Raw genomic sequence first — 22,079 nt, 5'->3', positions numbered from 1 at the left:
TGTTTTTGGTAGCTATTATAAATGGGTTTCCTTCTTAATTTCATTCTCGGCTAGATCATTATCAACATGTAGAAAGGCTACTGATTTTCATATGTTGATTTTGTATTCTGCAACTTTCTAAATTCATTTATCAAATTTAGGAGTTTTCTGGTGAAGTTTTAAATTTTATTTTTTGGATATGTCATACCATACCGTATCATCCATAAACAGGAATAATTTGACTTCATCTTTTCCAAACTGTATGCCTTTTACTTCTTTCTCTTGCTTGATTGCTCTGGCTAGGACTCTAGTACTATGTTGAAGAGAGGCGGTAAAAGTGGGCTTCCTTGTTTTCTTCCAGATTTTTGAGGAAATGTTTTCAACTTTTCCTTATTCAGTATAATGTTGGCTGTGAGGTTATCTTATATGGGCTTTGTTATTTTGAGATATGTTCCTTCTATGCCTAATTTATTGAGGGTTTTTCTCATGAAGGGGTGCTGAATTTTATCAAATGCTTTTCTGAGTCTATTGAGAAGATCATATGATTTTTGTCCTTAAATCTGTTTATGTGATGTATCACATTTATTGATTTGCATACATTAGACCATCCTTGCATCCCTGGATAAAACCCACTTCATATTATCTTTTTGATATTATCTTTATATTACATTATCTTTTTGATGTGCCATTGAATTAGGTTTGCTAGTATTTTGTTGGGGACTTTTGAGTCTGTATTTTTCAGGGATATTGGTCTATAATTTTCTTTTTTTGTTGTGTCCTTATCTGGTTTTGGTATCTGGATAATACTGGCCTCATAGAATGTGTTAGAGAAAATTCCCTCCTTCTCTACTTTTGGAACAACTTCTTTTATCGTTTTTATTTCAAAAGGCTTTGATTATATAAACTATTTGCTTTTTACTTTGCTAAAACGTGATCCAAGAGTTTACAATGAATTACAACATACAAAACACCAATAACTTATTGGGGTTGCTATTTAAATACCAAAATGGTAACACACTCATGAAATGCTTTTGAACTTAAAAAGTTGGAGAAATATTTTTCTTGCAAACAGGACAAACTGTCACTAACATTACATAGTGATCTTGGTTCTCAGTGGCTTTATCACAAGCTCTTAGTTTGTTACAAGCATATGTAACATGTGCAATTTCTCATGTGTGTGAACTAATTTTCTTTATGAAACTTTTAAATATGCAGAAAATAAATGTGCATAAAACACACCCTCATTTGGGTGATAGTCACCCAATACATATATCCAAGAACATGGTTAAGTACATAGAATACAGAAAGGAGATGCATCAATTAAAGCTATGGAGAGGAGGATTCCTGCAGAATTAGCATGCAGTTTCTTGTCCTTCGATTTGTCCTAGTGCTAGTTGTCTCTCCAGGAAGGTGGAAGGTGAATGATTCTCAGGAGGAAGAAGGGACTGTACCATAGAAGTGAGTTATATATGCATGCCAGCCCAAGAGTTGTATCTCACTATCACTGCTAAGTGGTTCTCCCCACTTTCACATTAAGTGATTTAGAGTTCTCTGCTGTTCACAATAGTGTATTAAAGATCTTGTTCATACAAAAGGTAACAGTAACTTCTATCTTAGTTACTCACTTCTTTGATTTTAGCTATTCTTGTCAGTATAAATGAACCAAGCCTCCTTCCTGATGTTGAAACCATCACTGGCATAATGGCCTGAATAGAGAGTGTTTCCTTATGACTGACAACATGCTGACATGGCAGGAGTATAGAAGATTTCCTGGCTTGACATTTTTGATCAGTTCTTCAGCTTTAGCTTTTGTGCAGTCTGTATATACATTTGCTGACTTTCAAAGTCCTTATCAGATCCCACTCTACCCAAGAAAGTCTTGCCATTCTGCAGTGGATTTGCAGTGGACTTGCAGTGGACTTAACTCTGTAGTTATGTTGAGGTCTTTCTCCCTGTGCTCCCCTGTACTGTGCTGCTGTAGGTTCCTAGACAGTGACACTGACCTGTTTGGTCCTCAAGGGCTTCTTCATATCACAAGGCTGGAACAGATCAACTTCTCCCTGTGCCTCTTTTGGGTATTTTTCTGTCCTATTCTCATGGAGATTTTGATGGTAGTGATGGCAAAAATTTTCTGTGGAAATGACTTGGATTTCTTATAATCTATAAAGCCTAGATATCCAGGCGTTTCTTAAAGATCACCCTTTGCAAAATCCCATGTCTGTATTGCAGGATCATTAGAGAATGTTCAATCTCTTCCCTCTTTATCACCAAGTTGTTTGCTAGGAGCTCCTCTCTCCTTTTTATAAAATTGAATTTCCCATTATGATATATGTGACTCTATTATGTTTTGCTCAAAACCCTCTTTTTAGCTTTGCTGCTTGATCCTTCACGCAGTCTCTGGTTGGCTGAAGCCCTCAGAGCATTTTTCAGTTTATCCTTTCCATCAGAAGCCATCTGGCATTTCCAAAGGCAATTCCTGGCCTCAGAGGAATACTTTTTTGAAGGTATTGATGGGTGAGTGCACAAATTCACCACTGAAAAATTCTCTGTGACTGGAAATTCCTGCCCAGAGGAAGGGCATAGTTCTGTGTTTTCTTTGGATGAGAAGATAAGTTTAAATATTTGGGAATAAGGATTCCCTGCTCATCCTTCACTAGTGACAAATCTTATTAAAGCCATAGTGTATTAGGCAACCTATCAGGACCCTGGGTAACCTACTGAAATTGTGCAATATAATAGAACCCTTGTCCTCACACTTCTTAGCATCATACTCAAGTTCCTGAGACCTAAAGAAAAAATGAGAGAATGTTAAGTGGAATAAGGAAGTGTATTTTTCCTTTAGAAGGCTAATGGATAGGTCATTAAATGGGTTATGAGAATTACAGTAATTCAAACTTTAAGTTGATAATAATTATTGCATACTCCTGTAGCAGTATTATCAGCAAAAATCCATCAAGGTAAACTTTCTTTCTCAAGTTCAATATTTATCTTCCACGATTTAATTTTTCTATGTCTTCCTTCACTCGATCCAAGTAGTGGCTTAAAAATTCTTGTGAGAAACACTCCACATACTGGGAATATAGAAGAGAACTTCCTCAACCTGATAAGGGATAGTGTATTAGTCCATTTTCACACTGCTGATGAAGACATACCCAAGACTGGGCAATTTACAAAAGAAAGAGGTTTAATTGCACTTACAATTCCATGTGGCTGGGGAAGCCTCACAATCATGGCAGAAGAGCAAGTCATGTCTTACATGGATGGCAGCAGGCAAAGAGAGAATGCTTGTGCAGGGGAATTCCTCTTTTTAAAACAATCAGATCTCGTGAGACTTACTCACTATCACGAGAACAGCATGAGAAAGATTTGCTCCCGTGATTCAATTACCTCCCACTGGGTCCCTCCCACAACACATGAGAATTCAAGATGAGATTTTGTGGGGACACAGCCAAACCATATAAGATATCTATGAAAAGCTGACAGCTAATATCATACTTAATGATGAAAGACTGAATGCTTTTCTTCTAAGATCAGAAACAAGGCAAATATCTGCTCTTATAACATTTATTCAACATTGTGTTGTAGGTTCTATCTAGGGCAATTAAGCAAGAAAAATAAAAGCATCTAGATTAGAAAAGAAGTAAATTTATCTTTATTTGAAGGTGACATGATTTTGTATATACAAAACACTAGGGAACTATCTCAAAAACTATTAAAACCAATAAATAAGTTTGGCAAGGTTGCAGGATACAAAAATGTACAAAAATCAACTGTATTTCTACACAGTAGTAATGAGAGATGAGAAAATGGTTTTAGCCTGTTTTGTGCTGCTATAATAGAATACTTGAGACTGGGTAATTTATAAAGAAGATAGATTTATTCGGCTTATGGTTCTGGAGGCTGGAAGTCCAAGAGCATGATATGGCATTTGACAAGGGCCTGTATACTGCCTCATCCCATGGTGGAGGGCAGAAAGGCAAGAGAGGGCAAGAGAGCAAGACAGCAAGAGAGGCCCAAACTTGCTTTTATAACAAGCCCACTCTTGTGATAACTAAACCACTCATATGGCAATGACATTAACCCATTCATGAGCTCAGAGTCCTCATGACCTAATCACTAGTTAACACCGCTGTATTGGGGATTAAGTTTCTAATAAAGAAACTTTGGGGAACACATTTAAATCATGGCAAAAATTAAGAAAGTAATTCAATTTACAATAGTATCAGAAAGAATAGATTACTTAAAAATAAGTTTAACAAAAGTACAAAACTTCTCTGAGAACTATGAAATATTGTTGGATAAAGTTGAAGAAGATCCAAATAAGTGGAAAAACACTACATGTTCATAGATCAGATGACTTAATGTTATTAAGATGTTAATATTCTCCAAATTGATCTACAGGTTCAATGCTATTCTTATCAAAATCTTAGCTGGCTTCTTTTCAGGAACTGACAAGCTTATTCTAAAACTCATATGAAAGTTCGAGGGACCTGGAATAGCCAAAACGATCTTGAAAAAGGAAAACAAAGTTGGAGGGGTCATGCTGCTGGATTGTAAAACTTATTTCAAAGCTGCAGTAATCAAGACGGTGTGATACTGGAATAAGGACAGACATATAGGCTAATGGAATAGAATTGAGAATTCAGAAATGAACTCTCACAATTGTAGTCAACTTATTTTCAGCAAGGCTGCCAGAATCATTCAATGGGTAGGGAATAGTCTTTCAACAAACGATGCTGTGACAACTTGTAGTCACATGCAAAAGAATGAAGTTGGGGCTGGGCATGATGCCTCATGCCTGTAATCCCAGCACTTTGGGAGGCCAAGTCTGGTGGATCATCTGAGGTCAGGAGTTCGAGACCAACCTGGCCAACATGGTGAAATCTGTCTCTATTAAAAATACAAAAAGATAAGCTAGGTATGGTGGTGGGCACTTGTAATCCCAGCTACTTGGGAAGTTGAGGCAGGAGAATCACTTGAACCCAGGAGGGGAGGTTGCAGTCAGCCGAGATTGTGCCATTGTACACCAGCCAGGGTGACAAGAACAAAACTCCTTAAAAAAAAAAAAGAAAAGAAAAGAAAAGAATGTTGGACCCTTACTTCACACCATATACAAAAATTAACTCAAGGCCAGGTGTGGTGGCTCATGCCTGTAATCCCAGCACTTTGGGAGGCCAAGGCAGGTGGATCACAAGGTCAAGAGATGGAGACCATTCTGACCAAAATGGTGAAACCTCGTCTCTACTAAAAATACAAAAATTAGCTGAGTGGTAGGCATGTAGTCCCAGCTACTCGGGGAGGCTGAGGCAGAATCGCTTGAACCTGAGAGTGAGGAGGTTACAGTGAGCTGAGACCCCGTTACCACTGCACTCCTGGCCACAAACACAATGAGACTCTGTCTCAAAAAAAAAAAAAAAAAAATTAACTCAAAATGTATCAAAGACCTAAATGTAAGAGCCAAAACTATATAATTTTTTTTTTTTTTTTTTTTTCATTCAGTCATTTTGCTCTTGCTGCCCAGGCTGGAGTGCAATGGTGCGATCTTGGCTCACTGCAACCTCTGCCTCCTGGGTTCAAACCCCGTCTGCCTCGTCCTGAGTAGCTGGGATTACAGGCATGCACCACCACACCTGGCTAATTTTGTGTTGCACTTTCAGCAGAGATGGGGTTTCTCCATGTTGGTCAGGCTGGTCTCAAACTCCCTATCTCAGGTGATCTGCCCGCCTCGGCCTCCCAAACTGCTGGGTAAATTCTCAGAAGAAAACATAGGTATAAATGTTTGTGACCTTGGATTAGGCAATGGTTTCTTAGTTGTGACACCAAAAGCACAAGCAACAGAAAAAAAAAATGGATAAACTGGACATCAAGGTAATTAAAAGCTTTGCTTCAAAAGGACACTACCAAGAAAGTGAAAAGACAGCCCATAGGATGGGAGAACATTCTTGCAAATCATATATCTGATAAGAAACTTGTAGTTAGGATATTTAAAAAAGCCTTTTACAACTGCATGATAAAAAGACAAATAATCCAGTTTAAAATGGTAAAGAATCTGAACAGACAGTTCCACAAGCAGCCAAGAAGCACAAGAAAAGATGTTCATTATCATTAGGGAAATGCAAATCAAAGCCATAAGGTACCATTTCACACCCACTAGGATGGCTATAATAAAAAAGATAATAATAAATGTTGTGAGGGTGTGGAGAAATTGGAACCCTCATACACTGACGGTGGGAATGTAAAATGATACAGGCTTTTAGGAAAACAGTCTGGCAGTTCATGAAAAAGTTAAACATATCATATAATTCAGCAATTTCACTAAGTAAATACATAAGAGAAATTAAAACACATGTCCACACAAAGACTTGTACACAAATGTTTATGGCAGCATTATTCATAATAGTCAGAAAGTGGCAACAACATAAATGTTCATCATCTGAGAATGAATATATAAAATGTGGCATATCAATGCAATAGTATATTATTTGCAATAAAAGGGAATGAAGTATGGACACTTGACACAACAGAGACGAATCTTTAAATATTATGTTAAATGAAAGGACAGGACACAAAAAAACAGAACAGGCAAATCTATAGAGACAGGAGTAGCCTAGCGTTGGTGATGATGGCACTGGGGGATGAGGGCTATGGGTATGGCATTTTGTTTTTGGGGGTGTAATTAAAATGTTCTAAATTGATCTGGTGATGGTTGCACAACTCTGTGAAGATATTAAATGCCATTGAAGTGAATATCTTAACTGGGTGAATTGTATAATAAGTAAATTATCCCTCAATAAAGTTGTTAAAATTGTTACTACACATGATCAGAGAATATGTCTGTGACAGCTAACGTGGCTTTTTTAACATTTTCAAGTAACTCTTGCTTAATCTGTATGACATAGAGATCTTTCCTACTTAGCAAGCAGTTGTGCCAAGTATCAATGAGACTCTTGTGGGGAATCTTCTTCCATGGGATATTCTGCTTAAATAGTCAGGACATGGCAGAACTAACAATAAGGATTTAACACTGCTTTCATACATCTGGGGTTTACCAAATTGGGAAAAGCCTGCAATTGTTTCTCTAAGTGAGATTAATCATAATTCTGGTTACTCTATGGTTTTCGACAGAGAAAACCAGCTGTCAAAGAAACTGCCTTCTTTGGGAGGTGGAGGAAACCTGGATTGAAACACCAGTCCTGCCAACATTTGAGTTCCCAGTGGATTTAGCCTTGGAAACCGAGGTGCTTCAGGGAACGATGTATAACCTCATCTCTCTGATAGCTTTGAAAACAGTTTCTCCTTATGTATATTTAATCACCTTAAAACAGTAGTTCTCAAAGTATGTTTGCAAAATCAGCAGCATTAGCATCATCTGGTAACTTATTAGAAATGTGGGTTCTTGGTCTGTAGCCCAGATCTACTGAATCAGAAACTGGAGGATGGGCCCCAGGAGTCTGTTTTAACAAGAACCCCAGATGATTCTGATGTACACCAAAATTTGAGAACACTGGTGTAGAGAGCTTGTCTTAGCTTCATTCTGTGGTGATGAATTATTCTCTATCAAGCAAGCTTTATTCATTTCTGAATTATGGTAGTTTTTTTCTCTTTCTAGTTCAAATTCCTAATAATCTTTTCCTGAGAAATTGATACTATTGATGCCAAAGAAAGAATTATTGGGATGACAAGCATTCTATTTCCTGTTGCAGTCCTAATGAGCCTACATTATGTGGCTTACTAAGAATTTTTGAAATGAAATTTTATCTTTAGGTCTAAACACACTATTCATGAAGAAGGCTTGGTTTTTGTGTAAAATTATAGTTTCGCACAGAAGCCATTTTGTTGGACTATCTTCCTTCTCCCAGTAGAGCAGCTGATTCCAACATATAGAGGCACTGGACGCCCAATAGGCTCTGCTTGTGAACTGACCTGGAAACAACAGTTTGATTACCCGGAACTCTCTCATCACAAAGGTCTTGTTTCCGGTCTTGTCTTAGTTCTAAGGCTTCCTTACATACTCTTTTTCTCTAGTCAGGGAATCTAGATATTCAGTTTTGAAATGGAATTTGGATTCTTCACTCTTGAGTCCCAATTTCTTTAGCAAGTTGTTCTTTGGCATCAATAGCAGGGTAAGGATTGTTCCTAAATGCTTTGATGAGGGCTCTGATTGGTAGGGGGTGTAGCTGGGACAACACTGTCATACTTGACTCTTTTCTTCTGTCCTTGGTCTTAGCTGATCCAGGTTCCTGTCTTCTCTGGAATGGGTGTCTAGCTCTTAATTTCTGGAACCTAATCTGGGTTCTGATTAGTGTTGATTTGTGAATATATGCTACCAATTGCTTGGTATCATAACCTGGGTAAGGTTTTTGGTGAAGGCACTGATAAGAATTTTCAATGAAACCTCTGTGAATTTGGTATGACAGTGTCTACTGTTTGTAGCTTTGGTCACATGTGGACAGCCATCCTACACATGTTGCAAGAGAGTTTAGGTGTTGAAGGATGTAACTAAGAGTCAAAATATTATTTTGCTATGGAAAATTTCAAGTACATATAAAGTGAGAGAACAGTGAACTTGATGTTTCACCCACTTTCAACATTTTTTAGAAAAAGGCCAATCTTATTTCATTAATACACCCACCCCCTCCCTCAGCCTCTAGGATTATTTTAATATTTAATGCATCATATGATCTTATCCTTTAGTAATTTAATATGTTTCTACAAGACAAAGACTCTTTAAAAAAGTATAACCACATAGGCCAGGCATGGTGGCTCACACCTTTAATCCCAGTACTTTGAGAGGCCAAGGTGGGAGGAACTCCTGAGCTCAGGAGTTCAAGACCAGCCTGGGTAACATGGTGAAACCCCATTTCTACAAAAAAATGCAAAAATTAGCTGGGCGTGGTGGTACATGTCTGTGGTCACAGCTACTTGTGAGGCTGAAGTGGGAGGATCCTTTGAGCAGAGGCTGCAGTAAGTGGAGATCATGCCACTGCACTCCAGCCGAGGCAACAGAGAGAGACTCTATCTCCAAAAAAACAAAACAAAACAAAACAAAAAAACCCATAATCACAGTACCACAATTACATCTAAAAAATTAGCAATAATTCCTTAATATTAGCAAGTATGTAGTGTTCACATTTCCCTGAATAAATTATAAATATATGTAAGCATATGTTTAAATAATAGTATGTTATTGTGTATATTTAAGAGTATGTAATTATGTATATTTAGTATGTTAAGTTAGGATCTAAACAAAGCTTACAGAGATCATTTTGTCTCCTGTCTCTTCTAATCTATAAACTTCATCATCTCCTATTTACCTTTGAAAAACAAACAAATAAAATGTGTTGTTAAAGAAATCAGATTGTAGGTCTTGCAAAAATTTCCACAGTCTATAATTTTCTAGCTTCAATGTCTTTATTTGGAAAACTCCTTTTTTTGACTCATGGCATCTAGTCATCCTCTCATGTTTTCACTATCCAACCTGGTAGCTATCGTCCATATTAAGTGGAGACTTTCCACCTGGATCATAGCCAACCTTCCTTTCTATCACATGTCTGTTCCACTGAACAAAGTGTTACTGATTTATCTACTGCATTCCAGGCACCATCTGAGGTGACACAACCCCAGTTCAGGGTTCATGTGGACATCCAACAGCCTAACCTTGCAGTTCTTTGGCCTCTAACTCCAGTGCACATCCTCTTATCTCTTTCAGTTACCCATACCCATGGTCAACCTCAGAACATTGTCATCACTTGGAACTGCTCCCCATTAGAAATTTTAAGCTCAATTTTGATAATAACCTCTCCCATCCTTCCAGCTGTGCCACATCCTTAGTCTAATTACATCATGTTTCAAAGAAATTTCCACCTACTTGTTGCTCCTTTTCTCCCAGTCTATAAGCGCTTTCTATATCTCTTCTTTTTCCTGTAACTACCCTTACCAAAACTCTCAATGGTCTTCCATTCTCTATTCTTTTATTATAATCATCTGTATTTAAGGTCAACCATGTAACTTGGTTTCTGTGTTCCTACAGAGTGACATAGTTTGAATGTTTGTCCCCTCCAAATCTCATGTTGAAATGTGATTCCCAATATTGGAGGTGAGGCCTAGTGGGAGGTGTTTGGGTCATGGAGGTGGATCCCTCATGAATGGCCTCGTGCTCTCCCCACAGAAATGAGGGAGTTCTCCTTCTATTAGTTCATATAAGAGCTAGTTGTTTAAAAGAGTCTGGTGCCTCTCTCCCCTCTTTCTTGCTCTCTCTCACACCATGTGACATATCTGCTCCCTCTTTGCCTTTCACCATATGTAAAAGCTTCCTGAGGCCTCACCAGAAGCCAGGAAGAGGTTGCTGCCATACTTGTACAGCTTGCAGAACTGTGAGCCCAACGAACTTCCTTTCTTTATAAATTATCCAGCCTCAGGTATTTCTAAATAGCAATGCAAAATGGACCAATACAGAAAATTGGTACTGAGGAATGGGGCATTGCTATAAAGATACCAGAAAATGTGGAAGCAGTTTTGGAACTGAGTAATGAGAAGAGACTGGAAGAGTTTGGAAAGCTCAGAAGACAGGAAGATGAGGGAAAGTCTGGAACTTCTTAGAGACTGTCTAAGTTGTGACCAAATGCTGACAGAAATATGAACAGTGAAAGCCAGGTTGATGAAGTCTCAGATGGAAATAAGGAACTTATTGGGAACTGGAACAAAGGCCACCCTTGTTATACCTTAGCAAAGGACTTGGCTGTATTGTGTCCATGCGCTAGGGGTTTGTGTAAGGTTGAATTTAAGAGTGATGACCTAGGTTATCTGCTGGAAGAAATTTGAAATTTTTCATAATCTAATTTTTTCACCACAAAGTGGTCAATAAGTGCCATAGCTCCTTCTAACAGCCTACAATCAGATATGGAAGGAAAGAAATGACTTAAAGTTGGGACTTTTAATTAAAAGGGGAACTGAGGGTAAAAATTTGGAATATTTGTAGCCTACTCATGTGGTAGGGAAGGAAAGAGCATTTTCACGAAAGGATTCGAAGAGGCCTGCAGAACAACCACTTGCTAGAGAGATTAGCATGACTAAACGGGAGCCAGGTGCTACCATTCAAGGCAAGGGGTAAAGACTTCAAAGGCATTTCAGAACTCTTCCAGGTAGTCCCACCATTGCAGGTCCAGAGCCCTAGGAGGCAAGAATAGTCTCAGTAGACAAGTCTTGGGCATCGCTGCCCTGAGCCACCTATGGAAGCTGCTTCCCAAATCCCCATAGCTCCAACTCTACCCTTGGCTCAGAGGGTTCCAGGTACAGCTTGGGCTGCTGCTACTCTGGAGGGCACAATCCATAAGGCTTGGTGGCTTTCATGGGATGTTAAGTCTGCAGTTGGGCAGAATGCAAGAGTGAAGGAGGCTTGGCAGCTTCCACCTAGATTTCGGATGTATTGGAAAGCCTGGGTGCCCAGGAAGAAGCCTGCTGTAGGAGTGGGACCCCCATAGAGAGACCCTACTAGAGTAGTGCCAAGGGAAAATGTGGGGTTAGAGCCCCCACACAGAGTCCCCACTGGGGTGCTGCCTAGTGGAGCTGTGAGAATGGTAGAGATATTGGCAGTGTGCACCCTCAGTCTGGGAAAGCCATAGGCATTCAACTAGAACCCAGTAGGGCAGTCAACATGGACCGCTAACCAAAAAGCCACAGGACAGGGCTTACTAAGGCCTTGGGAGCCCACACCTTGCATTAGTGTGCTTAGGAGCCACTCCTGGCCCCCAAAATCTCATGTCCTTCTCATATTACAAAATACAATCATGCTTTCCCAACAGTCCTCAAAAGTCTTAACTCATCCCAGTGTTAACTCAAAGTTTCAAAAGTCCAAAGTCTCATCTAAGACCCAAGGCAAGTTCCTTCCACCTATGAACCTGTGAGATCAAAAACAAGTTATTTACTTCCAAGACACAATGGTGGTTTGGGCATCGGGTAAACATTCCTATTCCAAAAGGGAGAAATCAGCCAAAAGGAAAGGTCAACAGGCTCCATGCACGTCTGAAACCCAGTAGGGAAGACACTAAATCTTAAAACTCCAGAATAATCCTTGACACCATGTCCTGCATTAAACATGTGGGGTTAGGAGAGTTTTTTTCTAACCCCATATTTTCCATGACACTTTTTTCCATGACACACTGCCAATATCTCTACCATTGTCACAGCTCCACTAGGCAGCATCCCAGTGGGGACTCTGTGTGGGGGCTCTAACCCCACATTTTCCATGACATTTTTTTCCATGACACTTTTTTTCCCTCTTATTTTACAACATAGCATCAACACTTCCCAAATATGCTTTCGTCTTTTCCAGTTAGTTTTTTCTCCCTTTTCCCAAAGGAACAATCTCCATTTTTCTCTAATGCAGGACATGGGAAAGCATGATTGTATTTTGTAATATGAGAAGGACATGAGATTTTGGGGGCCAGGACTGGAATAATATAGTTTGGATGTTTGTCCCCTCCAAATCTCATGTTGAAATGTGATCCCCAATATTGAAGGTAGGGCCTAGTGGGAGGTGTTTGAGTCATGGAGGTGGATCCCTCAAAAATTGCTTGGTGCCCTCTCCATAGAAATGAGTGAATTCTTGCTCTAGTAGCTCACACAAGAGATAGACATTTAAAACAGTCTGGGGTCTCCGTCCCCTCTTTCTTGCTTCCTCTCTCACCATGTGATGTGCCTGCTCCCCCTTTGCCTTTCACCATATGTAAAAGATTCCTGAAGCCTCACCAGAAGCTAAGAAAATGCTGGTGTCATGCTTGTACAGCCTGCAGAACTGTGAGCCAAATAAACCTCCTTTCTTTAGAAATTACCCAGCCTCAGGCATTCCTTTATAGCAATGCAAAGCAGACTAACACACAGAGATAGCAGAAAATTCTCCAACATAGCATCAACATCTCCCAAATATGCTTTCATCTTTTCCAGTTAGTTTTTTCTCCCTTTTCCCAAAGGAACAATCTCCATTTTTCTCTAATGCTCCCTGAAACTCACCACTCAAATCTTTAGCAGATAATATTATTCCCTTATTAACAATAAAATTAGGAATTATATCTAAATACATAGAAACTGGAACTGTCCTGAATGCTTCATTCATTCTATTGATAACTTGTGCTGTGTTGAAACTTGCACCTCCTTGGCTTCCATGACACTTTTCTTTTCTCCTAGTGTTTTTCCTGACCGTCTGCTATTTCTTCTTATGGGCTACTTATCCTTTCTCTCTGCCTTTTAAAAGTTGGTGGTAATCAGAGCTTCATTTTTTGCCTATCTTTCCTCTTATTCTATATGTCTTATTCCTCTGCGATCCTAACAACTCCCACAGTTTTACTTCCCAACTGAATGCTGATTCCCAAATCTCTATTTCTAATTAATATATCTCTCTACAGTTTCCTACTTCCATATGAGCTGACTTCCAGACGGCTATCCACTCTGATAGCTGTAGAGTCAATAGCATCTTTCTCTCACACATTACTCCTTTCACACCTGCTTAGTGGTTGTCACAACTATCCCCTTTGGCATGCAAACAGAAACTGGGGGCCATATCAGTTGCCTCATCTCCATACCCCCCTTTATCTCTCTAATCTACTACCTCTGTCTTAATTCAGGCCACCATAATTTCTTTCATCTTCAAACAGGTCCTGGTAACTATGGCTTTGGACCCTTCAAATGTCTCCTCTCCATTGTTGTCAAGATCTGAAAGGCCCATTATTTCCCTTCTAAAGTTTCCCAACAGACCCCATCCCTCCAGCAGAGAGCATGGTACTCTAATGGCACACACCAGGGAAAGGATAACCATGGGCCTGGCTGGCTGTCTTTCAAAATTCTCTATATAAAACATTGTGTTTTAGTAATACACAGAACCATGTTTCATTTTTTTGAGTCATCTCCCAAACTTGGCCATTGTTACTCTCAAATAAATTTATAAATCATAACTGGCTAGTGAGCTTTAGTAGAAATAATTGTAACACAGTCCTTTAATTAAAAAAATGCCCTACCTTTTCTTCTTTACAACATTTAATAAGAATTAGCTTATGGAAAGAACTCAATCCTGCACTCCACGGATCCTGGTGTGTGGCCTCCTTTTCCTGTCTCATGTGTTTCTCTTCGTATTTCATTTTAGGATAGCCTTCCCATTCCTGTGGGTTAATATAAGTCTCAAAAGATCCTGGAAATACAATTTTAAAAAGATAATTTAATTAGATTTGTTTTGGCTTTGAAATTAAATAATGTTTGGTAATTTAAAAATATCTCTATATTTACTATCAGTTTTAATCACAAGTATACTGTAAATACATCAGTCTCCCCTGCTACTCAACCTAATTAATTAAAAAGTAAAGAATTTAAAATGTAATGAGAAAATAGCAGCAAACCACTTACAAAAGACAAAAACAAAACAAAATAATAGGAAGGTTAAAAACAAAAGGATGCATAGAGGTATTTAAACAAATGTGAGCTAAAAGAAGATTGAAGTGATAAGAGTAATATTGGGTTAACTAGAATTCAAAGCAAACATAATTAAATGGGACAAAGTAGGTTCTTATATTAATTAAAATAACAAATCCATAATAAAAGTACAATAAAATGAACCCATGTGTGCCAGAAAATAGCATAAAAATATGTCAAATAGTCACTGTTAGAAGTAGAAGAAAAAGGAAGAAAAAAAATAAAATCAGTCTATGATAAATGAAGTAAACTGAAAATTCTGGCATATGTAATTTGAACAACATAAATAATAGCTGAATACACTGATATATTTACATTATGCCCTAATAAACAATACATCATCCCCTGCTCCCTGGCTATAGAATATTTATAAGAAATGGTTTTGTATCTTGTATGAAAGTTAGGATCATAGTTAGCTCTTACAATGGTTATAACATGTACTAAGAATTTGCATTTAAATTTCTGTAGGTACAGAGTGCATGTGGTGTAAACCTTTCAGAAAGCCAAAATAATGAGTGTGTTCTCCAGTGAGGAAACAGGTTTCTTGGGTTGGCCATTAGGCACAATTGTTGGCTTGCATTTCAGGCTAGAAAACAACTTTCTCTAGCTTGTCTGCAGGGGTCCTCCTCTGGGAGTTTAATCAGAGCAATCAGAAAGCTAGTGACACAAAAATTTAATAACACTTCTGACCATGGCCTTGGGGAAGTGTTCATCTTTGCAAGATTTCTAATTTATATATGGAATATAGACAATTACAAGGTATGAGGCCACAAGGCATACCATGCCACAATACTCTTTAGTTAAAGGTGTTTGCATTATTCTGAAGACCAGGTAGCAGAACCATGTATTGCAAAATGACTACTTTTCCAGTGAGGTTCTCATTATTTTTTGTGTAACCGTTAGGACTCCAGCTAATGATGGGGGAAAATAATGCATAAAATATGCATTAGAAGATGGTATCTAATAATGCATTATTTATTCATTTGGAGATGAAAGTCTTGCTCTGTTGCCCAGGCAGGAGTGCAGTGGCATGATCTTGGCTCACTGCAACCTTTGCCTCCCGGGTTCAAGCAATTCTGCAGCCTCAGCCTCCCGAATAGCTGGGACTACCACAACACCAGGCTAATTTTTTTGTATTTTAGTAGAGACAAGCTTTCACCACGTTGGCCAGGCTGGTCTCCAACTCCTGAACTCAGGCAGTCTACCTGCCTCGGCCTCCAAAAGTGCTAGGATTACAGGTGTGAGCCACCACACCGGGCCTAATAATGCATATTTTAAATAACTCCCAACTAATAGGACATGAAACACTTAGAAATCATGAAAGACAAAAGATTAAGGCAATTAGGAAGTTTCTGAAGGTAAGATTGACAATGGGATTAATTATTAAACATCACTTGCAAAGATCTAAAGCTCACTTTTAGAATACCAGCCATCCTATCAAACATGTACAAACCTTCATAAGTCTGTAGCATTTCTGGAATAAACCTTGAAATCTAACACATAAAAACAGGAAAGTTTTTTTAAATTGTTGCAGTTTTAGTCTCAAAGACATGGATAACACACGGTGCTTTTTTATCAAAAAATTTTGAGTTGTCCCTAAATTACTTTGCTTTTCAACCTCCATACCTTCCCTCTTCCTTTGTCTCTGTGTAGATGAGGCTCCATCTAGCCCTTTCTGTTTTGGGTCTGTCCCTAACTGTGCATCTCTGGGTTTCTTCTATGAGTATTTTTCTTCTTGTGTTCTATTTCTACCTCTAGCTGTCTCATTTAACTGGTGCATAATATAGAAACAATTTTTACTAGGGGGGGACAAAAGACTAGGGGGGAATGCACTTTTCAATAAGTTAATGCATTTATTGAAAAGCTTCCCCCCTCCCTAGTCTTCATTTAGAAATCCAATAAATATATTAGGATCTTAGAAATTCTGGTTCATGTGGACTTTAAACCACCACACTTGCGGGTATGCTTAGTTAAATAAATATTCATATTAGAAGCATAAGAGTAATTATCAAAAAATAAAAATAGAATTCCAAATCAGTAGAGGGGAAAATAAAGAGTGTGGATGATGCACTTGAAGAAGAAAGGAAGGAGAGGAGAAATAAAGGATAAAAAGAAAGGAAGAAGAAAGAGGAAAAAGCGAAGCAAAGAAAAAGCTGGCAAGAAAAATATGCCCAAAATAAAGATGACCAATGTAGTCCAAATAGATCAGAGTTTCTTAACTTTACTAATATTGACATTTTAGATGCTGTAGTTATTTGTTGTGGAAGGTTGTTCTGAGCACTGTAGGAGGTATAGTAGCATCTCTGGTCTCTACCCACTAGATGCCAGGAGCACCACCCCAGTTGTGGCAAACAAAAATGTCTCCAGACATTGTCAAATGGAAATCTTCCCCAGTCAAGAAGAACTGAAATAAATCAATAACCATAATAAATATAATCAGATGGAAATTTGCCTGTTAAAAGAAAGACTTTCATTCTCCTCAAAACAACAACAAAATCCCAACTAAGATACGCCAAAACCATGATGATGACACACAAAAAATGGAAATGGAAAGTAAAGAATGTAGAAATATATAGAGTGGGAGTACTAAGAGAGGCTTGCTGTAATAATATTTTGAGGTTTTAGGTCAGGATGGCTGACTAGATGCAGGAATTGTGTGCTGCCTCCATGGAGAAGAGCCAGAATAATACGCAGATACATTTCAAACAGGGCATCTAGGAGAGACTGCTTGGATTCATTAGAGAAGAGACATGAAGTACCAGAAGTACGTAAGGAGAGGGTTCACGTTAGCTTGCCCAGCCAGGAACTGACTGGGCTGGGAGATGGTCCTGGATGCAGGGAAACAGTAAGAGAGAAATCCCTGGAGCTCCAAAACAGGGTTTTATGATCTTGGCTACAGGAGAAACCCTTGACCCACTAGGGCCTTGTGCCTGACATATGGAACTGCCTAAAGATTGTACAGATACATTGCTCTAGAAAGGGAACCCACACAGAATCCCACAGGAATCTGAGCCTGGCGCAGCCTCAGCTGGGTGCCATTTTGAGAACCCAGATCCTGGGGATTTACAGACACAGCTGTAGCCACTGTGCTGCTCCAGGGAGGGAAACGGAAGAACAGGCACACTCATGCACCCCCTAGAGGGTACTTGCTGCCCTGTTAGGAGCTGCTGTTGAGACTGAGATATGAGTGGACTACACTTCTCACAACTTCCTGCTCATGCTGCTTGCCTGAACGGTGCCCCACCCTCTTTAGCCCCAGGCCCAAGGTTTCCTTTTGAGAGTATAATGCTGGGCTGAGCTCCACGCTTTGCTGAGTTTGGGCTGATGTGGCTGTAGCCTCTGCTTGACTAAGGAAGAACAGGGAGACCAGGTCATCCTTCTCATATCTAGGACAATACTCACAGCTCTGTAGCAGGCTGCTGTGAGACAGTTGTGAATGAAACACACTCCCCACAGCTTCTTGATCATGCTGCCTGCCTGGGCAGTGACCCGCCCTCCCTGTTTTCAGGCCCAAGGCACCACTTTGAGAATGTAGTGCTGAGCTGTGCTCCATCCTTGGCCTGAGTTTGGGCTGATGTGGCTGCTGCTGCCTTTCAGCCAAGCAGGGAGAGGGGACCAAGGCTCTCCTACATATACCTAGGACAATGCCCAATTCCTTGCTACGAGCTGCTATGAGACCGAGACTTGAGTGGACCACACTCCTCACAGCTTCTCGTCTGTGCTGCTTGCCTGAGAGGGGCTCTACCCTCTCTAGGTGCAAGCCCATGGCTGGCACCATTTTGAGAGGTTAGAGCCATTGTTTGGTGACCTGGCAGCAGTGGCCACAGCAAGCATTTTGGTCTTAGGTGAGGTTAAAGTGGAAGGGAAGAAGGGTCCCCACAGGCAGAATTGAGCAGCGAGTGTGGAGAGTGTCCCAGTAGTAGGTAGTGGAATTACGCTCTCTCCCATCACAAGACTGGAGTGGGAGGAGGGTTGGAGAAGCTGAGGTTTTTCCCAGAGGGCAAGACTTTCAGCCAGAGACAGCTTTGCAACCTAGAACTGGTCTGCATGGGTCACAATGGGGTGTCCCAGCCTATTTCCTTGGTCAGTTGGGGAACAGTGCCCCACCAGCTCTGAGGAGTGGGAGGGAGGCAGACTCCACTCACCTGGAGATCTAACTCTTGATGCAGACTATCCCTAAAGGAGGGGATAAAAGAAAATCTGAGTGCAGTGCCAGACACTGAAGGTGGTACCACCAAAGCCTGGGAATGGACATGGAGAGGGGGGTCACACTTGCTCCGCTACCCTTCTTCTCTGTGCCCTGTCAAGGATTTGGAAGTGACTCTTCACATTGGGGTTTGGGGAATGAGGGTTGAAAGAGTCTGCGTGTCAAGCTTCTCCAGAAGCTCCACCCTACTGAGGGTGAATGTGCTCTGCGGAGGTGCTTTTTGTACTTTCTAGTGCTTCCACCCCTGCTTGTACCCATCAGTTCTTACTCTTAAGCACCATCTACTAGACTGCATCCTGGATTACACCACCAAATAAAATTACATTGCTACAACAAGCAACTTCTGAGAAAGCCACTGCATGAACCTATTTGCAACCAAGGAATCTGTACAGAGAGTTGGTACTCTGAAAGCAGCTAGAAACGAAGCCAGTTAATCACACACAATATACACCACAGTCATACCCTCAAAGGAAAAAAGAATAAACAAGAAGCCCCATCCAAATGATAGCAAATTAAAAAAAGAGAAGTATCAGCTCTCTCAGATAAGGAGTAACCAGTGCAGAACCCCAGCAATACAAAAAGCCAAAGTGTTTCATCACCTCCAAAGGATCCCACTAGCTCCCAAGCAATGAATCTTAACCAGAATGAAATGTCTGAAATGACAGATATAGAATTCAGAATATGATGCAAAGAAACTCCATGAGATCCAGGAAAAAGTTGAAATCCCACACAAAGAAGCCAGAAAAATGATCCAAGATATGAAAGACAACATAGCTATATTAAGAACAAACCAACAGAAGTTCTGGAATTGAAAAATTCACATCAGGAACTTCAAAATACAAATGAAAGCTTTAATAACAGACTAGACCAGGGAAAAGAAAGACTTTCAGAACTTGAAGATCAATCTGTCAAAATGACCTGGTCAGACAAAAGTGAAAAATAATTCAAAAAAATGAACAAAGCCTTTGAGAAATATGGGATTATGTAAAGTAACCAAACCTATGACTTACTGGCATTCATGAGAGAGAAGTAGAGAGAGTAAGCAACTTGGAAAACATATTTGAGGATATAATTCAGGAAAATTTCCCCAATCTTGCTAGAGAGGTCGACATGCAAATAAAAGAAATCCAGAGAACTCCTGTAAGATGCTACACAAGATGACCATTCCCAAGACAGACTTGGGGATGGATAGGAGGGATAGGACTAACCAAAGTCCACATGAAAGAAAGAACTTTAAAGGCACCTAGAAAAATGGGTCATGTTGCTTATAAAGGGAAACCTATCAGACTAACATCAGACTTTTCAGCACAAACCTTATAAGTCAGAAGAAATTGGGGGCCCGTTTTTAGTATTCTTAAAGAAAATAAATGTCAGCCAAGAATTTCATATCCTGCCATGCTAAGCTTCATAAATGAAGGAGAAATAAAGTGTTTCCCAAACAAGTAATCACCAAGGGAATTTTCCACCACCAGACTGGCCCTACAATACATGCTTAAGGGAGTTCTAAATGTGGAAACAAAAGAATAATGCTTGCTACCATGAAAGCACATGTAAGCACATAGCCTACAGAACCCATAAAGCAACTATACAATAAAGACTACAAAGCAACTAAGCTAACAGCATTATGATAGCAACAAAACCTCATATATCAATTTTAACTTTGAACATAAAGGGCCTAAATGCTCAACTTAACATACATAGAGTATCAAATTGAATGAAAAAACAAGACTCATTCTTCTTCTATCATCAAGAGACCCAATCTCACATGTTATGACACCTATAGGCTCAAAGTAAAGGGATGGAGAAAGATATGTCATGTAATGGAAAACAAAAAAAAGCAAGGGTTATGGTTTCTATATCAGAATTTAAACCAACAAAAATAAAAAAGGACAAAGAAAGGCATTAAATAATGATAAGGGGCTCAATTCAACAAAACATCTTAAGTGTCCTATATATATATGTATCCAACATTGGAGCACCCAGATTCATAAAACAAGCACATCTAGACTTAAAGACTTTGGCAGTACACAACAATAGTCATACAACATGCAACACCCCACTGATAGCATTTGATAGATCGCTGAGGCAGAAAATTGACAAATTCTGGACATAAATTTGACATGACCATTTGGACCTAATAGATATCTACAGAATACTCTATCTAACAACCGCAAGATACACATTCTTCATATCTGCATATGGAACATACTCTAAAACTGACCACATGCTTGGTCATAAAGCAAGTCTCAATAAATAAAAAAAATCCAAATCATACCAAGCGTCTTCTCAGACAACAGTGAAATAAAAATAGAAATCAATACACAGAAGATCTCTCAAAACCATAAAATTACATGGAAACTAAACAAATTGCTCCTCAATAACTTTTGGGTAAACAATGAAATCAAGGCAGAAGTAAAAAAGCTTTTTTGAAGTAGATGAAAACAGACATGGAATGTATCAAAACTTCTGGGATGCAGCAAAGCAGTGTTAAAGGAAAGTTTATAGCACTAAAAAACTACATCGAGAAGTTAGAAATGACATTGAGAAGTTAGAAAGTTCTCTAAATAGCAAACTAATCTTGTACCTAAAGGAAATAGAAAAATAAGAACAAATGAAACCCAAAACTAGCAGAAGAAATAAAATAACTATAATCAGAGCAGAAATGAACAAAATTGAGACCTCAAAAATCATACAAAGGATCAATGAAACAAAAAGTTGGTTTCTCGAAAGGATAAACAAGATTGATAGACCATAAGCTAGATTAACAAGGAAAAAAAGAGAGAATATCCAAATAAGCATAATCAGAAATAACAAAAGTGACATCACAAATGATCCCCCAGAAATATAAAGGATCCTCAGAGGGTACTATGATGAGCATTTCTATGCACATGAACTAGAAAAATCTAGAGAAATGGATCAATTCCTGGAAACACACAACCTCCCAAGATTGAACCAGAAAAAACCAAAAATCCAGAACAGACTAATCATGAGTAATGAAATTCAATCAGGAATAAAAACCTACCAACAAACCAACCAACCAACAGAAAAAAAAAGCCCTGGACAACCAAATTGTACCAGATGTACAAAGAAGAGCCGGTATCAATTCCACTGAAACTAATCCAAAAAATTGAGGAGGAGGGACTCCTCACTATCTTGTTCTATGAAGCCAGCATCATCCTGATACAAATATCTGGCACAGACATAAAAATAAAAGAAAACTAAAGGCCAATATCTCTGATGAAAATAGACTCAAAAATCTTCAACAAAATGCTAACAAACTGAATCTAGCAGCATTTAAAAAAGTTAATTCATCATAATCAAGTGAGCCTTATTCCTGGGATGCAAGGATGATTCAACATATACAAATCAATAAATGTGATTCACATCATAAACAGGACTAAAACCAAAAACCATATGATCACCTCAATAGATGAGG

The 22,079-nt window shown here is 39.1% G+C and overlaps 1 protein-coding gene across 8 annotated transcripts in view; it reads right to left on the bottom strand.

Annotated features, from left to right (window-relative positions):
• The window catches only part of DNAH6 (dynein axonemal heavy chain 6), a 380,528-nt gene that overhangs the window by 66,517 nt on the left and 291,932 nt on the right, over nt 1–22,079 (bottom strand). For all 8 annotated transcript variants that reach the window (XM_017947677.3, XM_017947678.3, XM_017947676.2 and 5 more), the window contains one exon: nt 13,989–14,158. In XM_017947677.3, coding sequence (XP_017803166.2) covers nt 13,989–14,158 — 170 coding nt within the window. The remainder of the gene's footprint in view (nt 1–13,988; nt 14,159–22,079) is intronic.

Source organism: Papio anubis, chromosome 14 (genome assembly GCF_008728515.1).
Source record: "Papio anubis isolate 15944 chromosome 14, Panubis1.0, whole genome shotgun sequence".
In the NCBI taxonomy this organism is placed as follows: Eukaryota; Metazoa; Chordata; class Mammalia; order Primates; family Cercopithecidae; genus Papio; species Papio anubis.
The sequence above is the reverse complement of the archived record's forward strand: the minus strand, read 5'-3'. Positions and strand labels throughout refer to the sequence as shown.